This window comes from Dipodomys merriami, unplaced genomic scaffold (genome assembly GCF_024711535.1).
Source record: "Dipodomys merriami isolate MVZ:Mamm:240054 unplaced genomic scaffold, mDipMer1.0.p SCAF_9, whole genome shotgun sequence".
NCBI lineage: Eukaryota > Metazoa > Chordata > Mammalia > Rodentia > Heteromyidae > Dipodomys > Dipodomys merriami.
The window spans coordinates 43,762,495-43,785,574 of NW_027206512.1; the positions used below are offsets into that span (position 1 = coordinate 43,762,495).

The following is a 23,080-nucleotide window of genomic DNA, read 5'->3' on the forward strand; positions in this document are numbered from 1 at the left end:
GAGATAAGAGTCTCATGGACTTTCCTGCCCGGGGTGGCTTCAAAGTGCGCTTGATCTTCAGATCTTAGCCTCCTGAGTAGCTAGGATTACAGGTGTGAGCCACTAGCACCTAGCAATGCTGAAGATTTTTAATAAGCACTCGACTTCAGCTAGATCGTACTAATTGCCAACTCAGAGCACGTACAAAAAAAGTGGTATGTCAGACTATCATACTCCCTAAACACCTCAGGTGCTATGTTTTCACTAGTGCTGCTGGCTGCATGTTTAGTGAATGAGCTTGTGTATTTTGCTTCTGTCTTAGATCACAGGAAGCCTGAAAAGAAATGCTTGGTGATAGGCTACTATCAACACAGCTGCCACACTGGCCTTTTGCCTGGACAAAAAGCAAAATTCTGTAGAAGCCTCATCCATGCGATCAAATCCAGAGTTCCACTTACCAAGGCCATGTCTATGTGTAGACATAGGAGGCATCACACTCCAAGTTTTTGTTTTGGGGTTGTAGCACTCAACAGTATTCAAAGTTTTCAGTCCATCTCTGCCTCCAACCACATACAGTTTGTCATCCAACACTGCAACACCGAACTGCAGCCTCCTCCCATTCATATTCGCTACAGGAGTCCACATATTTGTACGGAGATCATACTTTTCAATACTTGTTGCTCCTTAATAGTAATATAGAGATTACATAAATACATGTGCCACTACTATTGACTACTTTATGAAATTATACATATATGAGTATAATTTGTTAGCATTAACAAAACTACTTTTATTATTCCCCAGGAAGCCTCTGAACAATCTGGTACCTCTATCTTTATGTAACTTCTCTCCTTCCCATTCTCCTGGAACATTCCAGATAAAGCAGGGAAGGGTTATCTGTCAAAAGAGGTGGAAAGGTGACATTCAAGAGTGGGAGGAAAGAACCAGTGTTTAGAGGTTGAATGCGTATAGCAGGCAGGCATGCTTGCAGCATCAAATACTAGCGGAGGATCCAGTAAGATAAAGACTAGAAAGCATGGACAGGTTAGGTGACATGGAGGTAATCAGAGATGGCTTTATTTGAGTGGCTTTTCTGGAGCTTACAGACTTGAGAAGAGGCAGGCAGACCATAAATAAATATAATGAGGTATATGAAGAAACAGTGCAGGTTAGGAGATGGAAACTAGTTAAGACAATAGATAGAAAGTGGCAAACAAAAAGTTGCTATTCAATGTTCATGAAAAGCCTCTTCGCTAAGCTGACATTTGAGAAGATGTTGACTTGCCTTGAACTTCATTATTAGGGGTAGAACATCCAAATAACAGAGAATATCAACACAGTATCACTGATGTGGGGTAAAATATTTGGCGTGTTAAATGAAGAAGCCAATGAAAATGGTGGGCACACCTGTAATTGTAGCTAGTGATGGGCCAGGGAAGATTGGAGGACTGAAGTTCAAGTCAGCCTAGACAAAAAAATTAGTGAGACCCCCTATCCCCCATCTCAACAAATCAGCTGAGTATAGTGGCATAAACTTATATAAACTACTTGGGAGGATCATAATCCAGGCTGACTCAAGGAAAAACTGCAAAGCCCTATCTGGAAGTAATTAAAGCAAAAAGGCTAGAGGCCTGGCTCAAGTGGTGGAGTACCTCATACTAAGGGCCTGGGTTCAAACACCAATGCCACAAAAAATTAGACAGGTAAGATAGATAGGTAGACAGACAGACAGGTAAGGCCAAAGGTGGCTGTAACAGAAGTAAGGGAAGGAGCTAAGATGGAAAAGAAGAAAGCAAGAGCTGGAAGAAAGTAAGTGGAAAGGTAGCTGGAGGCCAGAAAGGTATTGTCATAGGATGAAGACTATTAGCAGTGGGTATACAAAGTATTGAGTCAATGTACCATGTGAGATCCTATACAGAATGCCTTCTTGCAGCCAGTAGCACCTTGTATACTGTGTATTGCTATTACTTTCACTAAAAGTATTAAATATTCCAAGAATGAAACAAAGAATTCACCAGTGCCTTGAGCCAAGACTTCCTAAATGCCTGTTTTACATTTGCTTTCTATACATGCATGCATTTTCCCCTGAATTAAGAGTCAACTAAGAAATGATGATCCTATACTCCTAATACTTCATTGTGTCTTCTTCAAAACAAAGACTTCTTTTATAAAAACACAATAGAAGCCTAGCACTGGTGGCTCATGCCTGTAATCCTAGCTACTCAGGAGGCTAAGATCTGAGGACCATGCTTTGAAGCCAGACTGGGCAGAAAAGTCTCTGAGACTTATCTCTGATAAACTATTCAGAAAAAGCCGGAAGTGGCATGCTATGGCTCAAGTGGAAGAGCACTAGCCTTGAGCTCAAAGAAGCCCTGAGTTTAAGCCTCAGGACTGGCAAAAACAAACAACTCCCCAAAAAACAAACAATCCCCCATCCCCCATATAACAGAAACATCAACATCTGGAAGTTAACATTTTACAATACTATTATCTACTACAAACTTTCTTTGGATTTTGCCATTTGTGTCAATTATAACCTTTACAGCAAAAGAAAATCCATGATGATGCATTACAATAGTTGACATATCTTACTATTTCTCCTGTGCTCTCCAACAATGTCTAACCTTCCATACCAGGGCTTGAACTTAGGGACTTCACATTAGCTTGCTTGCTTGGTGGATGTTCTACCACTTGAGCCACACTCCCCACTATTGGGGCTTTCCTTTTTTTTTCCTCCCAGCATTGGGGTTTGAACTCAGAGCCTTATACTTGATAGACAGGTACTCTATTGTTTGAGGTACACTTCCAGCCCTTTTTGCTCTGGCTATTTTTGAGACAGGATCTCACTTTTTGTCTGGGCCTTCTTGGAGTGTGATTCTCCTATATACACTCCCAGCCACAGCTGGCATGACAGAAATGCACCATCATGCCCAGTTTTCAGTTGAGTTGGGAGTCTTCTGAACTCTTTTGCTTGGGCTGATCTGAAACTGATCTCCCTGTCTATATCTTTTGTATAGCTAGGATGACAGGTCCATACCATAGTGTCCAGCCATTGGACAAGATTTGGAGATCCTACCAACCTTTTTCCCTGCCTCATCTATAACTGTGACCCTCTCATATCTACCTCCCAACTATCTATTACAGATGTGAACTACTGACGCCTAGTCTGAACCTGACTTTTTTTTTTAATGCTACAGACAAACAAGCTATTTAGTAGAACTATTCTCAACATGATTAGGGTTGTACACTTTTGGCAAGAAGGCACAGATGAGCCGCTAAGTTACTGACAGTACATTTTCTCAGAGTACATGCTGCTGCTTCTCACCACTGGGAACATTAGCCTGATCTTTGGTTAAATGGTTGTATGCCAGTTTTCTCTGCTGTAAAAATACTATTTTATTCTCAGTAACTAATAAGCATGTGCCTGGCGATACTCCGTGACTAAATATTCTGTTCCTAAACTTTCACCCAGCAGCCCTCAGCCTCCATTGATAATTGCTGATTGAATTAGAAATTATAAGATGAATATTCCTTATCCAAACTACTTGGGACCAGAAAATTCTCATATGACAGTCTGAAAATTTTGGAATATTTGCACAGCCTTTCCTGGCAGGGTATCCCTATTATAAACACCCATATTCTGAAATGCTCCAAAATCTGAAAGCTTCTGAGTGTCAAGGCTGCTCCAAGACTTTCTGATTTTGCAGCATTATAAATTTCTGATGTTCCAAGTAAGCATGCTCAGAATGTATTTTGATGGTCAGCAAAGATTAATTTTTCTAGCCATATTTTTCCTGCTACATTAGTTGGCATTCAGCTGTAAGGAAGAACTTGCCCACTTCGTTTTTCATTTGTGTTAAACACCAATTTAGTAAGTTATTAGCATTGACTATCATTGCTTATTTTGGTGCCCCAGTCATTCCAGTCTGAGACAGTGGTGGGCCTATAAGCTATTCCATGGGTCTGTGACCTGTGTCCCCCCATTCCTTGAGCATCTTCTTACCTTTTGGCATTCAGGTTACAGTCCAGGCTCACCTTGTTCTTCACCTGTCCTGATCATATATCCAGCCATTTCGCTGAAGAACTCTAGATCATATATTTAAATTATTAAAATTCCTTGCCCCCAGTCTCTCTAAATATTATTAAATACCTTTAGTTGAATCCATTCCTCCAACGGCAAATAAAGTACCAACAGTTGACTTCCTAGGCTTTGTCCGAGGACTCTGTAACATAGGTCGTCTCTCTGGTAGTAAATGATATTTCATTGCTTCCATAATGAGTTTCTGACATTCTATGTCATCCCGAAAAAGTGCATTATTTTCCATGTCTGCTAGAAACTACAAAAGAATAGTATGTATATTGAGTCACTAAGAAAACAGGATATAGAATAAATGATGCTTTCAAACAGAAAGTACCACACTTAAAAAATTCAAGTCAACATTTTTTCAAACAAACCCCCTGGCCCCTGACATGTTTCCATTTCCTGGGGTTCATTTCAATAGATAGTATTTTAAATATTCAGAGAAGTTACACCTTTCAGTTTCTCCCCTTAGGGTATATCCTCCTTTACAGTCTTTGTGTGAATGCCTACCAAGTCAACAGATTTTAAAACTATTTTTAGTTTATATATATAACTTTATATGTATATATTTTATACTTATATTTAATATTTACCTAATATATGATATGATAAAAAAGCACATAGGCATTATAACTTTGTGTTCTTCCCCTAAGAATATACTCCTTTGGTCTCACTGTGTGTGGAAGCCTAGAGTTCTGTATAAGTTATCATGTCCCAGGTATTTTAGATCTAGCTTCTGCATATGAGAGAAAAATGGGTTAAGGCATCTTTTAAATCTCAGAATTAATCGATTTTAAGTAAACAATTCAATGATTCCTTTTTGTAAATGTACCAAAATGTGCAGCCATTCCCAAGAAATAGTTCAGGAGCATTATTATTAATAGCTCAGGGGCTAGATGCCCACATACTGCTCATCCCTGTTCCGTCTCACAGCTCCTAGAGGGTCTCTAGATTGGTCTTTTTTGAATTCTTTCATATACCGTCATCCAGATACTGCTTTTGCTTTATATAGCATGATTTTGGGTTTGTCTGTGTTGAACATAAACTGGGCGTCACATCTTTTTATAGTGGTAACACCCCATGGCATCATGGTAAATGTAGCTTTACTCACTACTTGGTGGACACAGGTTGTTGCAGTATGAGATACTCTAAGTAAAGGTGCTAAGGAAACTTGTGTTAAAGAAGCTATTGTGTATATATTTTGATTATGGTTGGGTGGATACTTAGATGTAGACTTAGTGGGTCATATGTTGAATTTGCTTAATTTAAAAATTTTAACTATTTCCCTAAACAGCTTCTCCAGCACTAGATGAAACTGTTTCTGTACATCCTTGCCAACAACTCTATATCACTTTATTTTAATCAGTAGAATATGTATAAAAATGTAGCCTTAGTTTGCATTTCCTTAATGACTAATTATGTTGAGAATAAGTGTTTTGTTTTTTTGTTTGGTTTCTGGTGTGTGTGTGTGTGTGTGTGTGTGTGTGTGTGTGTGTGTGTGCTGGCCGTGTGTGTGTGTGTGTGTGTGTGTGTGTGTGTGTGTGTGTGTGTGTGTGTGTGTGTGTGTGTGTGTGTGTGTGTGTGTGTGTGTGTGTGTGTGTGTGTGTGTGTGTGTGTGTGTGTGTGTGTGTGTGTGTGTGTGTGTGTGTGTGTGTGTGTGTGTGTGTGCTGGCCCTAAGCCTACGTATTGTCCCTAAGAGTTTTTGTTCAAACTAGTATTCTACCACTTTGAGCCAGAGTTCCACTTCTGGGTTTTTCATGGTTAACTGGAGATAAGAGTCTCATGGACTTTCCTGCTTGGGCTGGCTTCTAATAGTAGTCTTCAAATTTCAGCCTCTTTAAAAGTTAGGATTATAGGCATGAGCCACTGGTGCTGGATGCTCAGATTTCAGTAACTGTAGAGAAAGAAAGGTCTCTAACAAAAGTATGTAGAAAAGCTTGTGGCTTTGGCATCTTAGCTTACAAGCCAAAGGCAATAACTACCTAATTAAGACACAAGTCTCATGACCTATGCAGAATGTTAATTCTAGTATTAACTTTCCACATTTTTTTCCATGCACACAAAACAGTTACATTGGCAGCAGAAACCATTAGTGAGTACACATTGAGTTGGCAATTGAAGTTAACATTAAATTAACTTGCTTATAATGTACTTTGGTCCTTTCTAAATAAAAATAAATACAAAAATAAGATGTAGAAAGTAGTTTTAGAGGGACTGGGAAGGTGGCTCAGTGGTAGAGCGCTTGCCTTGCATGCATGAGGCCCTGGGTTCGATTCCTCAGCACCACATAAGCAAAAAGAAAAAAGCTGGAAATGGCGCTGTGGCTCAAGTGGTAGAGCGCTATCCTTGAGCTGAAGAGCTGAGGGACAGCGCCCAGGCCCAGACCCACGACTGGACCCCCCCCCCCCCAAAAAAAGAAAGTAGTTTTAGATTTTATAGTAGCAATAATAAAATCCATTCCTTAGCATGGTGACAGTCTTTATAACCTATTAATAAGTGAGATTAATTACAGTTGGGCAAAGAGATATAGAAAAATACAAAAACATTAATCCCAGAGTAAGATTAAAAAATGGAAGGTACTAAATTAGTAAGTACACAGTGAGTGAGAACTATAAAATATGAATTCTTATATAGTGTTCCAACTTTGTGAATGCTTTCTCTGACATAAAGGGATGGGAAACCATTAATATGAAAACGTTTAGAACAGAGAAGACACATTTTCTTTGTACAAATTTTATTTTTGCTCTCACATTTGCTTGCTACAGACTTCTTTAACCCTATCCTCTCACACACTAGAAGGCTATAGGTGAGTTATGAACTCCATAGGAAAAAAAGTTTATACAAGGGACTAATACAGCAAGAATATACATATATGCTCAATATACATATGTTGTGGTAAAGGAAGTAGGAAATGTAAAATGAGTCTGGGGAGAGGAAAGGAACAAGATGGGGAAAATGATAGAAGTGGTGACTTTGATCAAGAAGTCCTGGACACATAGATGAACATGTTAAATTGTAACCCCCTTGTCTTCCTTGTATAGCATTTTAAAATTCAGGTAAAATAAAAAGTTTTGTTATTCAAACCAGTAATTCAGGGCACCACTGGGAATACTCACAATTTAAGTATTAAGATATTTTAAATAATGTATGCATGCCTTAGTATTTTCTGTACCCTGTTTAAAATTTGATCAAGTCTACAAAGCTGTCTTATCTGTAGCACCTAATGATGTTTATGCTTTATTCTTCTTGAACTTGGAATCAATTTTTAATAGTACTCAAGGAAAAAGTAAAATAAAATGACCACCAGCACTTGTCTTTTCAATTATTTAGTTTCTCTTTTTAAAGCCACTTTGTAATGATCACTCGGTACAGGATTATAATTTATACATATTATTTCTTTTGAAGTGCACTGGAGTTTGAACTCAGAGCCTTGTGCCTGCCAGCCTTGGGCCCATTTTGCTTTAGTTATTTTTTGAATGTTTATACCTGGGACTAGCCTGGGCTACAATCCTGTTTAGGCTTCCTGCACAGCTGGGATGACAGGCATATATCACCACATCCAGCTTTCATTGGTTGATATGAAGTCTTTATAAACTTTTTGTCCTGGCTGGCTGCCTTGAACTAGTTTTCTGAATCTATGTTTCTCAAATAACTATGATTACAGGAATAAGCCACTGTGCTTGGCTATATTACTTGTTAACATCATTTCAAAGATTTATCGTTGAATATAATATAGTAAAATTACCACATATAAGTTGAACCCCTTCTAGCTAGGCTAAGTAGGATGTTTCATATTAATAAAGCAGATAAAATCTCATTTAACTGGTTATCACTGAGGAAAAAACTGTTACAACGTAAATTCCCTAGATTATTAGACCTATTCTCAATTTAAAAAATTGGTTATTACTAGCTAGGCTCAAGTTGCTCATGCCTATAATCCTAGCTACTTGAGGAGGCTGAGATCTGAGGATCATGGTTCAAAGCCAGCCTGGACAGGAAATTTTGAGAGACTCTTATCTCCAATTAATCACAGAAAAAGCTGGAAGTAGTGCTATGGCTTAAGTGGTAAAGCACTAGCCTTGTGCAAAAGAGCTCGGGGACAGTGCCCAGCCCAGAGTTCAAGTCCCAGAATTGGCAAAAACCAACAAAAAAAGAAAAAAAAAGGAAAAAAAATTAAAAAGTTATCTGATAGACATTAGACAATTTTAACAACTATCATATTTCCTACCTTTTTTTGGTTGTGGGGCTTGAACTTGGGGCCTAGGAACTGTCCCTAAGCTCTTTTGCTTAAAGCTAGTGCTCTACTACTTTGAGTCATAGCACTAGTTTCTGTTCTTTGGTAGTTAATTGGAGATAAGAGTCTCATGGATTTTCCTGTCTGGGCTGGCTCTGAACCATGATCCTCAGATCTCAGCCTCCTGAGCAGCTAGGATTATAGGTGTGAGCCACCAGTGCCCAGCTTTGCCGGCCCTTTATAAACAACACATACAACACAATCCAAAATTTTTTTTTGTTGCTTTTAGTAATGACTTCAAAACTTTACTTAGTAACTAATTCTACAATGTTACCTTTCACTTTTACAAAGGGAGACAAAATCCAAAATCAAGGTCATCACCTGTCTCCAAGTGTCACAATACCAGAGCACCAATATCATCACCATAGCAAAGAAACGAGGCCAACTCAATGCAGTCACTTCTTCCAGCATGATGACTCACATGGATGGTGGGTCTCAAAGGTAAGGGCACATCAAATGCCTGGAAGATTTACACATCACAGCTGGACAGCGTCCACTTCATAGTAGTTGTGGGATAGGCCTCAGAATTTGTATTTCAACAAGTTCCCACATGTTGCTGATTCTACCCTTTGAGAAATTGCTGGGCTAATCTAAAGCTTTTCCTTCCTCCTCTTACTGGTCTTCTCTGCAGCATCTGATGATATTAACACTTCCTCTTTCTGAAACTTAGAATCAGTTTCTAGTTAATTGAGCCAGGCTTGGGAACAACCAGTGAACATTAGTAATTGCTAGAGAGCCATCTCTAACATATGTCAGTGTCATTCTCTTGCCCTTGGTTCAACAACCTAAATAAGGAGTTTTCAATTTTGTTTTTCATAGACTCATGGAGGATTAAAGGTGCCAAGAAATTCTGGAAACATGATTTTCCCACTTCCTTTCCTACTCCCAGACTAGTTCTTCTTCCTATGTTCCTTGTCTCACGACAGCAGCTTTACTAATCTAGTCACACAAGTCAGGATGATTCTAGGTCCCTCTTTTAGTCTGTGCCCTTCACCATTTAGTGAGTCATTTTGTTGTGTCAATTTGCTCTTCCAGATAGTTCTTCAGCCTGGTTAATTTCTCTCTAGTTCAACTGCCTATTTTATTTGGCTGAATACCAACAGCCTTCCTAATGGGTTTTGACCATAATGCATTCTCTGCAATATAATTACAATAATGTTTCCTAAATAAAATTATAGCTATGCCATTCCTGTTATGAAAGTCTACACATTGCTGTTATAAAAGTCTACACATGCCGCCTCCTGGCTTTTAGGATGAAATCCAAACTTGCTGACAGGACCAGGAGGTTCTTCATGATTAGTCCATTTCTCCCTCTAGCACCATCACTTGACATTCTCCTTTCATTTCTGTATTTAAGTCAGGAAAACCATCTTCAAATTCCAGAACACAATATATTCACTCACTACTCACAACAACACATAATCTCTATCTCTCCTGGGTATTGTATCCCTCTTTTGGGTGGCAAACCCATGGCAGATATCAGATGGCACTTCAGGATGCCCTCCTTGTTTTCCCACCATCAATTTTTTTGGAGGCCACTCGTATTATTTCAATGTCATGTTCATTTAACTATCACAGGCTTAATCTCATTATATTATGCAGTAATCACATTATGGGGTGTGTGTGTGTGTGTGTGTGTGTGTGTGTGTGTGTGTGTGTGTGTGTGTGTGTGTGTGCCACTCGTATTATTTCAATGTCATGTTCATTTAACTATCACAGGCTTAATCTCATTATATTATGCAGTAATCACATTATGGGGTGTGTGTGTGTGTGTGTGTGTGTGTGTGTGTGTGTGTGTGTGTGTGTGTGTGTGTGTGTGTGTGTGTGTGTGTGTGTGTGTGTGTGTGTGTGTGTGTGTGTGTGTGTGTGTGTGTGTGTGTGTGTGTGTGTTTTACTGGTACTAGGGCTTGAACTCAGGGCCTGTATGCTGTCTTTAGCTTTTTCCTCAAGGTTGATGCTCTACCACTTGCACTACACGTCCACTTTGGCTTTTTTAGTGGTTAATTAGAGATGAGTCTCACGAACTTTGCTGTGCAGGCTGGCTTCAAACCACAGTCCTCAGATCTCTGACTCCTGAATAGCCTGATTATAAGTATAAACCACTGGTGGCTGGCTTTCACATTAGGTTTTAATCAGTTTTTTCCTTCATCTCACCACACCTAGTAATTTAAATTTATATGCTCTATAAGCAAAAAAGTTTCGTGAAAAAGAAACAGACCCTCCTTGAGTTCAAATCTCACTTCTGCTTCTCATTAACTGTACGATGTTAGCCAAGAATCAAAGCCAAAAAACCCACAAAAAATACTATAGTACAGAAGGATGGGAATTTATGCAATCACTGTAATTTTAAACATATGGTTTTCCTTTTTTGGTTTGTTATTTCATTTGTACCACAGGGTTTGGACTAAATCAACTCTAAAGTTCCTTTCAACTCTAAGAAGAACTTATGGATATGATTATCTGCAGTATCTGGGATAGCAGGCATTTTAAAGGTCTATGAAAATCATTCATATATAGTGAATATAAATATTTGAAGCTGCAGAATCACAATAAATTTTCATGATCACTTAATTGCACAGATCACTTAAAATGCATAATAAGACTTTCAGGTTTTATTTTATTTTATTTCGAAAGTTTGCTAGAGAGCAGTATAAAAATAACTCCTTTCTTTTTAAACCTAATCACAAGGGAAACATTTTATTATGTTATTTTTCTTGGATTGCTGTTAATTCATGAAGTTTCACTCCTGTATATTATAGTTTATTTCCAAATATTCTACTTCTAAAGAGAGAGGTATTTCTTGTAAAGTTCCAGCATTAACTGTTTTCTTTGTTAAGGCAGAGGAATTTTTGCTTATATTAGCAGGCACTAATACATTACTAGAAATAAAGGTAACATTTTATAGCATTTAAAAAAGTAAAAATTATGTATGCAAATATGGTATATCTGATTGTATTCAATGTACTACTAGCTGTCTCTTAATTCTTACAGCATACTTACTTCCCAGAACCTGTGAGACAAGTCAGAAAGGATATTCCCTCTACTTGATGGATGAGGAAACGGAGGTGTCTGAGTATGCCAAGTCCCAGTTTTAAAATGGCAGAGCTGGAACCAATACCATATCTTATTGACCTATGTATAACTAGAATCCAGCAGTTAGCTGATACTTAAACATGTAACAAATGAATTAATGTACATTTTTTAGTTCTTAGAGTACAGGGATCCTTTTAGTGCTCATTTCCTTCTAATTGGTAGGGCATGTTTATAGCTGAGTCAATTAAAATTACTAAGTTAAAATCAAGAATGTTAATTGATGCAATTTAGGTAAGTCAAGACCTCTGGATTGAAAACAGCAAGTACAAATTTTTTTTTTATCTTATTGATAGAATAGACAAAGGAAAAAAAAATCCCTATAAACAAGTACCTGTGGTGCAAGCAGAGGTAGCCTAATATAAGCCAAAAGCTTGCTGAGATCTTTCCGTCTCTGCTCCAAATCATGCCGGACCCAGGTCAGAAGTGCATTCAGTATAGTCTCCTCATTAGGAATGTTCATGTCATCACTGGCCAGGAGCTTTGCAATCTCACTGGCTGGGAGGAGCACAAACTCCTGGTTTCTTATTACTTCCATAAAATGTTCCTAGAGGAAAAACAATAGCAGATAAATAATATTGCTCCTTTTGGCCCTCACAGATTATTTAAAAAGATGCTAAAAGTTGGTTAAATTAGATGCTCAAACATAATTTATACTTCAGACCTTACAGTGTACTGCCACGTACTGGGAAGGAAACAGCAGAAACATTGAAACTAGAATTACGTTGCTGAACATAAATAAGGAGAATTAAAGTGTTGTCTCACTACATTTTATAAATGAATCTGTGGCATTTAGGGACTGATTTGCCCATAATGTTAGAGAGTAAGTTTGGCAAGGCTTTTGAAGTAAGGTAAGAAAAAAATGAATTAGAAATGCGATGTAGGACACCTTAGCATGAGAAGTTAGTTTGGAATTGTGGTTGCTGAAGGACTGAGGCAATAGTATCACATCTGGTGGTATTAGCACTCAGGAGGTCAAGTCAGGAGGATCATGAGTTCTAGGTTAGACTAGGCTACGTATCAAGTTTGAGGCCACAATGGAGTAGGTAGCCAGACTCTGTTTCAAGCAAGCGAATAGCAAACACACAGAAAGAATTTAGATAATGGTGGAGCCAAATTAAGCTTCAAGTTGTCTTATCCAGAAACCACCTCAGGCTAACTAGACTTCCTCATATAGTTCTAGACCACAGCCTTTTTATATCCTACCTGAGAAAAGTCCTAAAACCAAATTGGCCTTTTGTTCTTGTTATTTTTTGAGATAAAATCTGGTTAGTAGTCTAGGTCATGCTTGAACACACTATCTTCTTGCCTCCTAAATTACAGGTATGCAATACTATGTCTAGGTCAAAAGTATTATAAGACTACCAGTGATATTAGGTCTGTTTTGAAAACCTGAATCTCTTTTAGTCTGATTTATGTACAAAGTTATTTTGCTCACAGGAGAAAGAAACAAAGCAAAAGTGTATAATGAGGAAGGTCATAGGACCAGGACCTTAGATGAAGATGACTCAGTCCAGGCTGCACATGAGAATCGAGCCCTCTATAAGTTGAAGAAATGCTCTTAGGTGTGAGATGATTTCTACAGGTTATTATGCTATGTAATCCAAAGAGAAGGAATGCCGACCCTGATTTGAAGCTTTAAAAGTCTTAACACATGGACAGTTAACATTGTTAAATAAAAATGCAAATACTGGACATATGTGGTTCCCTAATGTTTTCTAATCCTTCCTAAGGTACTATCCTAGATTACTATAAGGTTTCAGTAAAGTAGCTATTTAAATTAGAGCTAGAGATAAGATCTGTCAACAACTACCTTCTATATTAACATGAGAATCATATATTCTATTTAGCCTGTGGTAATCTGAGTGAGATACTGTCTGATAATACATCTTGGGGTGACATTCCTTCCAGCAGAAATTCTTCAGAGGAAAAAGCATTCATAAATAATTAACTAAATCCAATCGCTCCAATTCATCATGGTTTGTTAAACATACCCAAATGAATCTATTTTAAGTGATTGATGATCATTTTCAGAAAGATATTTTAATAAAATTTCAACACTGGAATGGCTTCAAGCAAATTGTTCTGCTCAACTGTTTAACTGACATTATAAAATGATTCGGTAACACTCACAGTAAGAGTTATAAAAAAAAAGTTATAAAAATGTTAAAAGTGGGCTGGACTTTAGCTCAGAGGTAGAGTACATATGTGAGAGCCTGGGTTCAATTCCCAGGACTGGGAAAAAAAAGTTAAAACTCTCAACTCAATTACTCTTCTTCTAATTTAAACCTTAACAAAGCCCAATGTCCAACAATACTTCTTTGTAATATTATGTAGAGTACTAAATACTCTCAGTTAGTCTAACTGATAGACTGATGGAAAGAAACAAAATGTCCAACCAGAACTTGTAACCCAAGAGCCTTTTAAAACAGGCAAAGGAAATTTCAAGGACATACAGAATCATCCCTTATTCTATTACATCCCTTACTAATTGCAGCTTCACTGTCTCACTGGTTAAAAAAAATGTAAATAGTGATTCCTCACCTATTGTGGGATCTATGTTCCAGAGACCCCCCGTGATAGATAAAAACCCGCAAAGTAGCAGTAAGTGAACTGTGATATGGTAAGGGATGACTATCTAATACTGCTACTTTGTGGATTTTCACCTACCAAGGGGGTCTCTGGAATGTAACTCAAGATACATGTGAGGGATCACTGTATGTACGTATGTTTATGTATGTATGTATGCATGAATGCATATATGTTTAGAGAAATCCAAACATGTGTTCTGGTAGCTTAAAAGTCTGGTGTGCAGCATGAGCAACATATTTGTACAATACTGGTGTAACTATTGCTATGTTTTCAAATATTAACTATATTTCATCAACAATAAAATCACTTAGAGAGATAATCATTTGATGTTATTTGTTAATGTTTCTATTTCACAGCAATACCCTTTGCATTCTAGCATAACTTATATTAAGTAAAAATTGAGTTTTTCAACAAATTACACTACTGAACCAAACAAAAGTCTATGAAAAAGTATTATTTTGCTCTTAAAAAGGGTATTTTAGCAGAATTTAATGTTTTTGTGAGTTTCGTAGATTTAGAAACAAAATTCAAATTGTAAAATTAACGGTTGCTATTTGTTTTGGTACCAAACATTTGTCTTTTACCTGTTTGTAATGGTATAATTGTCTAGACTTGTTTTTTAGAAGTTAAATGGCTTGGTCAGTGGGAGTTGGAACTAAAGGAACAGTTTCCACTCTAGGTTCCCAAAAAGGAACTCCTTCTCCTGAATTCTTACTCGTATTGTGCAATATCTTTAAACATACACAGTACTGGCATAGCGTTATGCTTCTTTTTTCATTTGGGTAACACTGAGGGTTGAATTCAGTGTCTTGTGCTTGCCTTAAGAGTGTTCTACTACATGGGCCACACTTTGAAACTTTTTTGCTTTAGGTTATTTTTCAGAGTCTCAGGCTAGCCTCAGGAATATTCTTCCCAAGTAGCTGGGATAAGAATAACTAGGATTATAACTGTGAGCCACTGTGCCTATCCTTTACTTCACATATATATTTTGTGCTAGTCTTGGAGCTTGAACTCAGGGCCTGGGCACTGACCCTGAGCTTCTTTGGCTCAAAGCTAATGCTCACCACTTGAGCCACAGTGCCACTTCAGGCCTTTTCTGAGTAGTTTATTGGAGATAAGAGTCTCACAGACCTTCCTCCCCGAGCTGGCTTCCAACCATGATACTCAGATCTCAGTCTCTTGAGTAACTAGGATTATAGGTATGAACCATCAGTGCCCAGCTTTTACTTCACATTTTAAAATATGTTTTAGAATACAAGAAATATATATGCCACTAAAAGCTTGATAGAATGGTGCCCTTTCCCCTTTGGAATAGTTTGTAAGCAAATGAAATTACTGAGGAACTTAAAATGAAGATTGAATTTTGCTATACGTTTTTATTCAGTTCCCATAGCAACAATTCAAATCAGACAATCTGCCTCTAAATTACTTATTGTTATTAGAATTCTACTTCACATGCTGTTCAAACTAAGTAATGTTAAGTAATGACCTTGAAGGGAAAAAAAAACTCTACCACAACTAATTGGCTATAAAAATAGTTTTAAAAACAGCTAGCTAATTTAAATTTAATTTATGTCGAGGCTTAAAGCAGCAATCATGCCACTATTGTAAATAAATGGAGTGACCTAAATGCATGCAAATGTTTTCACATGAGAAAGAAATATTAAGTTATAAGTTATTAGCGAGGCTGGGAAGGTGGCTCAGAGCTAGAGTGCTTGCCTTGTATGCATGAGGCCCTGGGTTTGATTCCTCAGCACCACATAAGCAGAAAAAGCCGGAAATGGAGCTGTGGCTCAAATGGTAGAGTGTTAGCCTTGAGCTGAAGAGCTGAGGGGCAGCGCCCAGGCCCAGAGTTCAGGCCCCACATCGACAAAAAATAAATAAATAAATAAATAAAGTTATTAGGAAGAAAAAACCCATTATAAATTTATCTTTTTCCAAAAGTATTTGAAGCTGCATATGTAAGGTTATAATATTTAAAAAGAAGGATACAGATTGAGGGGTAAGGAATTTCAAAGGATTTAATTAAGAAATATTAGGTGAAAACCATACTGGTTCTATATATTACTGTCCTATTATATAATCTCTTATTTTTTCACTTGAGGCCCTGTGACAATCATCATCCTTGATAATGTGAGTTGTACTTTTATGTGATTGTTTACTCACATTTAAATCCTATTGAGTTGAATAGAGTAAATATAAAACTTGATTCACTCATATAATCCTCACATCAAGCTTATGTTCCCAATAGTTGGCAAACATCTATTCATCTATTCTTACTCTTATGAAAATTCCTAAAGCACTGTCAATCTCCTCACAGACAAACCAACTCAATAGCAGCATGGAGGAGGGAGGACTAGGATATTGGTATAATTAGCAATGTGGACAACTACATGCAGGTACACTGATGTTTACATTCTTTTTTGTCTTAGAATTTGTGCTGCCCTAGTTGAAGGTCTTAAAGCAACACACTGAAACCATTGCCTATGATAGTATGGTAAGATTGACTGTTCATAATAAAATCCACACACCTTCCTTCCTTGTACCATCTACTATTAAGACTCAAGACTGGTTCTAAAAATATGTCTTCAACATGCCCTTCTTTTCTTACTATCTGACATCAATCCATATTCTATTACCCTTTAAGCTGCCATTCAGAACCTTATATATTATATTATATATATATATAATAGAGAAAGGTTCTGAATATATATATATATGTATATTCAATTAATTTTTTTTTTTTTGGTCATGGGACTTGAACTCTGGGCCTCGGTGCTGTCCCTGAGCTCTTCAGCTCAAGTCTAGTGCTCTACCACTTTGAGCCACAGCATCATTTCTGGTTTTCTGGTGGTTAATTGGAGATAAGTCTCATGGACTTTCCTGCCCACGCTGGCTTTGAACCATGATCCTCAGATTTCAGCCTCCTGAGTAGCTAGGATTACAGGTGTGCGCCACTGGCACTGGCTTTGGTGATGTATATTTAAGCACATAATTAATAAGAATGTTGCCCTTCATGGCTACAAATACTTCATAAATACAATCAGATTTATCCTTAAGAAAAAGTCTTCTATCTAGTCCTCTTATCATTTGTATTAACATTGTATCAATATATAAACCACTCCTATTTCCATCAATGTTTATGTTGATAATTATGAGATTCATCCATGGGCTGCAAAGTAAAATGCTTGGTGAATTCTGACTTTAGAAAGCAGCAGATCTGAAAGTATTATATGGAATAGTGCTAGGCCACTGCCCCACTTCTTACTGACTGCAAAAACTTAGGTCTCATCTGTCAGTAGAAATATTGCTTAGTGGGGCTGGGAAGGTGGCTCAGTGGTAGAGTGCTTGCCTTGCATGCTCAAGGCCCTGGGTTCGATTCCTCAGCACCACATAAGAAAAAAAAAGCCAGAAGTGGCGCTGTGGCTCAAGTGGTAGAGTGCTAGCCTTAAGCTGAAGAGCTGAGGGACAGCACCCAGGCCCAGAGTTCAGGCTTCACGACCAAACCCCCCCACCCAAAAAAAAAAAAATATTGCTTAGTGCTTTACCCCTTCATAACAAACTGAAAATATGACATGCTAGACTATGAACCTAAACCTCAAGACACACAGCAAAGCCAAGTGAAAACAACATGCAGACAAGCCTTCAACAATAAGGAATAAGGTAAAGAGGTTATGCTTTCCTTCTTTTAAACAATACATACCATCGTATAATTGTGAGCCACTTTATGCAAATCTGTACAACCTTGGGCATCAGCAAAAGAACGGATTCCAAGACAGTTGGATGGATGAAGTTGTTTCATTAAAAACTTACAGCATGCTTCCACAACCTGTGAAAGCTGAAGGAGGCAGGCTGTGGACAACAGGCATTCAATATTATCTTCTTTCAATTCTAGGCGGCCTTAATGATAAGAAGAAATATCATTAATTATGGAGTACATGACTCTTCTTCATAAAATAACTGAAGGATAAGATTTCTAAATAAGAACTCATTGCATGTATTGTAATCTAGAAGGCTTAAGACATTTCAGAAAATTATTAAATGGATAAAATACATACGCAAGCTGTTTTGTGACCTCTGCTAAAAAAAAATCTAAAAAACTCAGCATTTAAAAATGATTCATTAGTTGGTAACTATCTACTCTACATAAGTCTCAAATTCTAAAGGAAAAAATTTTGACTAATTGTATCACTCATTGAATTATATATTAATATTTTAGCATACTATTCAAACACTAACCATTTTAGAGGCTTTAATATGGAGATTTTAACCTATTTACGTATCATGAGGTGATGATGACAATAGCAGAACTAGACTACTACTTATGGAATGTTTTGTTAAAAGCAGAAACCTGAAATCTAATTACATAAATCTAAGTGGCTTTAACTGACATGATCAGACTTATTACCTGTATATGCATACTGAATCAAGGCCCATAATGAGTTTGGTTCTACACCTTCCATTTTTATTTCTTCTTGTCTTGCCTCTCTGACATCATTAGTAAACATGGCAGCAAAATAATCTGAGACAGAGGAGAGCACCAATCTGAGAACACATTGGAAAAAAAAAAATCAGTGACCACATTAATGCTAGTGCTTTATCTTCTCTTTTCATTCGCTACCCTTAGACAGTCCATAGTACTGGGAAACTCATCTTAAGTTTGACAAATTGGCTTTATGCTCTACTTCCTTCCTCTGAAATTTTTCTGCTGAGATAATGATTTACCTGCTCACTATGCAGATACCACTTTCTCATATCAAGTAAATAGCCAATAGCATGAAGCCAATTATATTTTTTAAAAAAGGAAAATGCAACGGCCATTTTCTGTTTATTTATTTAATTTTTTTGGCCTGGGTGCTACCCTGGTCTGGCTTCAAAACATCCTCAGATCCAGCCTCCTGAGTGGCTAGGAGAACAAGCATGAGGCACTAGTGCCCAGCTCTTTATCATTTTTGAAGATAACCTAAGCAATTTTTAGAAGTAGTATATATTTAAGAGACATTTGAAAATGATTTTATTAAGTTATTTTTCACTTCTATAACACTTTAAATATTGTAGCATACGATATGTGTTTCAATATAAAATTATAGTATTTATAATACTATAAAAATATTACATTAAAACAATATTACAGTATGTTATAGTATGTCTGTCAAATTTCAGAGTCATATTTATGGTATATATATTTGGGGTATATTTAAGGTATATATGTATATAAAATATATATCACATGTATTATAGTTTATAACACATATACGCATATACTTCTTTTCATTTATGGGTCTTGATGGTATTTATATGTAAGAATATTTATGCAGAGTTACTCAATTCACTTTTGAAAGAATTAATATTATGATATAAACAACAGACAAAGGTCTTTTTGTGTCTCTACCTTCAGTCTCCTTCCTTTTCAGGAATGGTTTGCTGAGTAGTAAGTTTGCCAGATTGCTCTCCAAAGGCTGTACCAATTCAGACCCCTCACCAGCCTTGTGTAAGAGCCAAGGATTCCTTACCATACTGTCAGATTCTTAACTTTCTGACCATTTACAAGATGTTAAATGCTATCTCACTGTTGCTTTAACAGTCCTTTTCCTGATTACTAGGGTGGCTGAAGAGCTTTCAAATATTTATGGGCCATCCTGGTTCCTTCTTTGAAGAACTTCCCGTTTATCCCTCCCTCCCTAACTTCTGCTCTCTTCCGCTTCCTCCTTTTTTTTTTCCTGTGGCAAACAAATACTATTGGACACTTAAGAAATAATGATATACGTTTACGATAAAGTGTACAAAATAGACAAAACTTCTCAGTAGGATCTTAGATTTTAGAAGGGAGATAAAAGATAACAGGTATAGTGGGGAAAGTAGGGAAAGATGAATAGGGAATGGATGGGGAGTTGAACAGTTTCACTGGAATGTGATATTTGGGCAAAAGCATGAGGGAGGTGAAGGACTTCATCATACAAGTATCTGAGAACAGTATTTGGGCAGAAGCAGTGTGTCTGGTATGTTCAAGGAAATCTAAAGAGGACTATATGACCCATAAAGAGTAAGCAAGGAAAGCAATGGGGAAAACATTTGAGAATTCAAGGCAGGCTGAGTGATACAGGTCATTGAGTGTACTCTGGCTCTCGTATTCAGTGATGTCAAGTGCCAATGAAATGTCTGATCAGAGAAGTGACTCAGTCTGAGTTCCAGTGTAAAGATTCATTCAGGCAGCTGTGTTAAAACATAATGCAGTGAAGCTCACACCTGTTACCCCAGCTACTTGGGAGACAGATAAAGGACTGTGTCTCTAAACCATATCAAAGTTAAAACAAGCTAGATGTGATGGCTCATGCCTCTCAGGTGGGAGGCAGAGATAGGATTGTGCTCTGATGCTGCTCAGGCAAAAGTTTGAACACCTACTTAAAAAAACAAAATGGGAGCAAAGGACTGGCGACAAGGCTTAAGTAGTACAGCAAGGTTTGCCTAGAAAGCATGTAGTCCTGAATTCAATCCCCAGTACTGATAAATAAACAGGAAACAGAATGAAGGGAGAACGGATGAAGCACAGAGCAGATTTAGGAGGTAACATGAGTAATCTACATGAGAAGATTGAGAGCTAATGCAACCATAACAGCAATGGTAATAAGTTCATTTTTGCAAATACTGGGTTTGAGATTCTTCTATGAAATCCTTGTTAACATTTGCAATATCTTCTCTAATAAATCCATGTTCATAACTTGGAATTCCCATCATAGTTTATAGAAGTATCTCATTAATGCTGACAATTACAACACTAAACTCATTCTTTGCAATGCTTTTGCTTCTACTTTGTAGGGTTTTACAAAACTTTTGGGGGAGTGTTAATTAGTGTTGAAAGGCATTAAAGAAAACCCCTCTGGGTTCACAGTGGTAATTAACGATGAACAAATGAATACAGAATTGTGAGAAGAAAATGAACTGTTCTTTTTTAAACAGGTTTTTTCATTTGCTTACTTTAATAAATACATAATTTATGTTAAAGATGTTTTTCCTAACACCATTTTTCATACTTTTTAGAGATCAGCAAACAGAAACTAGGATAAAGGTGAACCTTTAAAATCTGTTAGGTAGGGCCGGGCGCTGGTGGCTCACGCCTGTAATCCTAGCTACTCAGGAGGCTGAGATCTGAGGATCGCAGTTCAAAGCCAGCCCGGGCAGGAGAGACCGTGAGACTCCTATCTCCAATAAACCACCAGAAAAAAACCAGAAGTGGCGCTGTAGCTCAAGTGGTAGAGTGCTCGCCTTGAGCTGAAGAGCTGAGGGACAGCGCCCAGGCCCAGAGTTCAAGCCCCACGACCGACCAAAAAAAAAAAAAAAAAAAAAAAAATCTGTTATGTAGGAATGTAGCTCAGTGGTAAAGCCCAGGCATAAGTCAGCAGCACTTAAATAAATAATCTAAAAATTGTTCACTTTTGCAACTCTATTTTGCTTTAACTACCTGCCAACTTGAACTTTCATTAAGCTTATTTGAAGTGTTCAATAGCTAAGCCAAGTGTGGTTGTGTGTACTTGTAATCCTGACACTCAAGAGGCTAAGACAGGAGGATTGCGAGTTTGAGACAAGTCAGGACTCTGTCTCAGAAAACAAAACTACAGAAAACAAAACAAAACTAACAGTAAGTATTTAATAGGTAGAATATTACATAAAAAGTGCTTATAATGGCCAAAATTTATACAAAAGAATATTGACTGGTCTAGGGTTAATGTGTTTTGTTTTTTGTGCTTCTACAAAGACAAAAACAATCTCTTATGCTCATTTAATATGTAGTAACCACATGCACTGTTTGTGGAAATTCCATGAGACCTGCTTGGGACCAAAAGCATAACAGCTAATTGGCATAATTGACCTCACCATCTATAACTGAATTATTTAGGAAATATTTCATGTAGCTAGAAATGAGAAAACAGTTACCTGTGAGCTGGAATTCTTCGATCACCAGCAACTAAAATTACATCACATAACTGTTTATGTCTCAAATAGTTTTCCATTTTTTTAAATGTTTGCTCAGCATGATTAAGGGCTTGAAAAAATTCATCTGATGAACATGGTTCCATGGTATGGCAAGATGATGTCTGACTACTATTGGAAGTCCTGAAAAAAAAGAAAACACATTTTGAAATATTATTATCACACTGAAAACACCTTTCCTAGTAAGCCCTGTTAAAGCCTTCAAATGTATTGGAAAAAACAATGCCAATCAGTATTAATGTATGGTCACTCAATATGTTACTTTTATGAGGCAGGATCTTTTTTCTGTTTTTTTCCTCTTTATTGTTATTATAAAGGTAATATACAAAGAGATTATAGTTACATAAGTCACATAATGAGTACATTTCTTCTGGGACAATGTCATTCCTTCCCTCATTCTCTCCCAGTTTTTTCTTTTTTCCTGTCCTCACCCACAAGTTCTACAGTCATTTTTTACATAGTGTCTAGTGAGTACTACTGCTGCATTGGTTTGAGACAAGATCTTGATATACAGCTAGGCTTGCTTCAAACTTACAATCCGCCTCCCTCAGTCTTCCAAATGCTGGGATTATAGACATGTGATACACCCTGCCTACACTGATTACTTTTGCTTTTTAAAACCAATGAAGGCTCAAGTCATTCGTGTGTCTATAAACACTAAGTGAATGAGTCATTTATCTGCTAGCTAATAGTTACATATATTCTTTATAGAGCCAACCTATATAATATTGATAACCTTATCCCTAACACTATATTTAATGGTGTAAGAAATCATTCTGTTCTTATGTCTGAAGGCAACAAAGCAATTAAAATGTTTTGGATATATAAATCCTAGTCATCCGTTACTTAAAAATGGGTTATACTGCACAGTTCATTTACTAAATACACTGTCATAAAAACAAGTGTTATAAATCTTCTGACTCCTTGGCTAGTCCTCAAAAGCCCAGGTAATCCATAATATATATTAAATAAGTTAGATTAAAGCAAAACCCAGGGGTTTAAAACATGATTTGAAATTTGCAAATTATAATTTGAGAAGCATGTTTGCCAGCAG

The 23,080-nt window shown here is 37.1% G+C and overlaps 1 protein-coding gene across 4 annotated transcripts in view; it reads right to left on the reverse strand.

Annotated features, from left to right (window-relative positions):
* Klhl5 (kelch like family member 5) overlaps window positions 1-23,080 on the reverse strand; it is a 65,559-nt gene that overhangs the window by 15,949 nt on the left and 26,530 nt on the right. For all 4 annotated transcript variants that reach the window (XM_070012644.1, XM_070012641.1, XM_070012640.1 and 1 more), the window contains 6 exons: window positions 21,970-22,149; window positions 18,446-18,582; window positions 17,741-17,937; window positions 11,780-11,992; window positions 4,130-4,316; window positions 438-662 (listed from right to left, as the gene is read on the reverse strand). In XM_070012644.1, coding sequence (XP_069868745.1) covers window positions 438-662; window positions 4,130-4,316; window positions 11,780-11,992; window positions 17,741-17,937; window positions 18,446-18,582; window positions 21,970-22,112 — 1,102 coding nt within the window. In that variant the 5' untranslated portion in view covers window positions 22,113-22,149. The remainder of the gene's footprint in view (window positions 1-437; window positions 663-4,129; window positions 4,317-11,779; window positions 11,993-17,740; window positions 17,938-18,445; window positions 18,583-21,969; window positions 22,150-23,080) is intronic.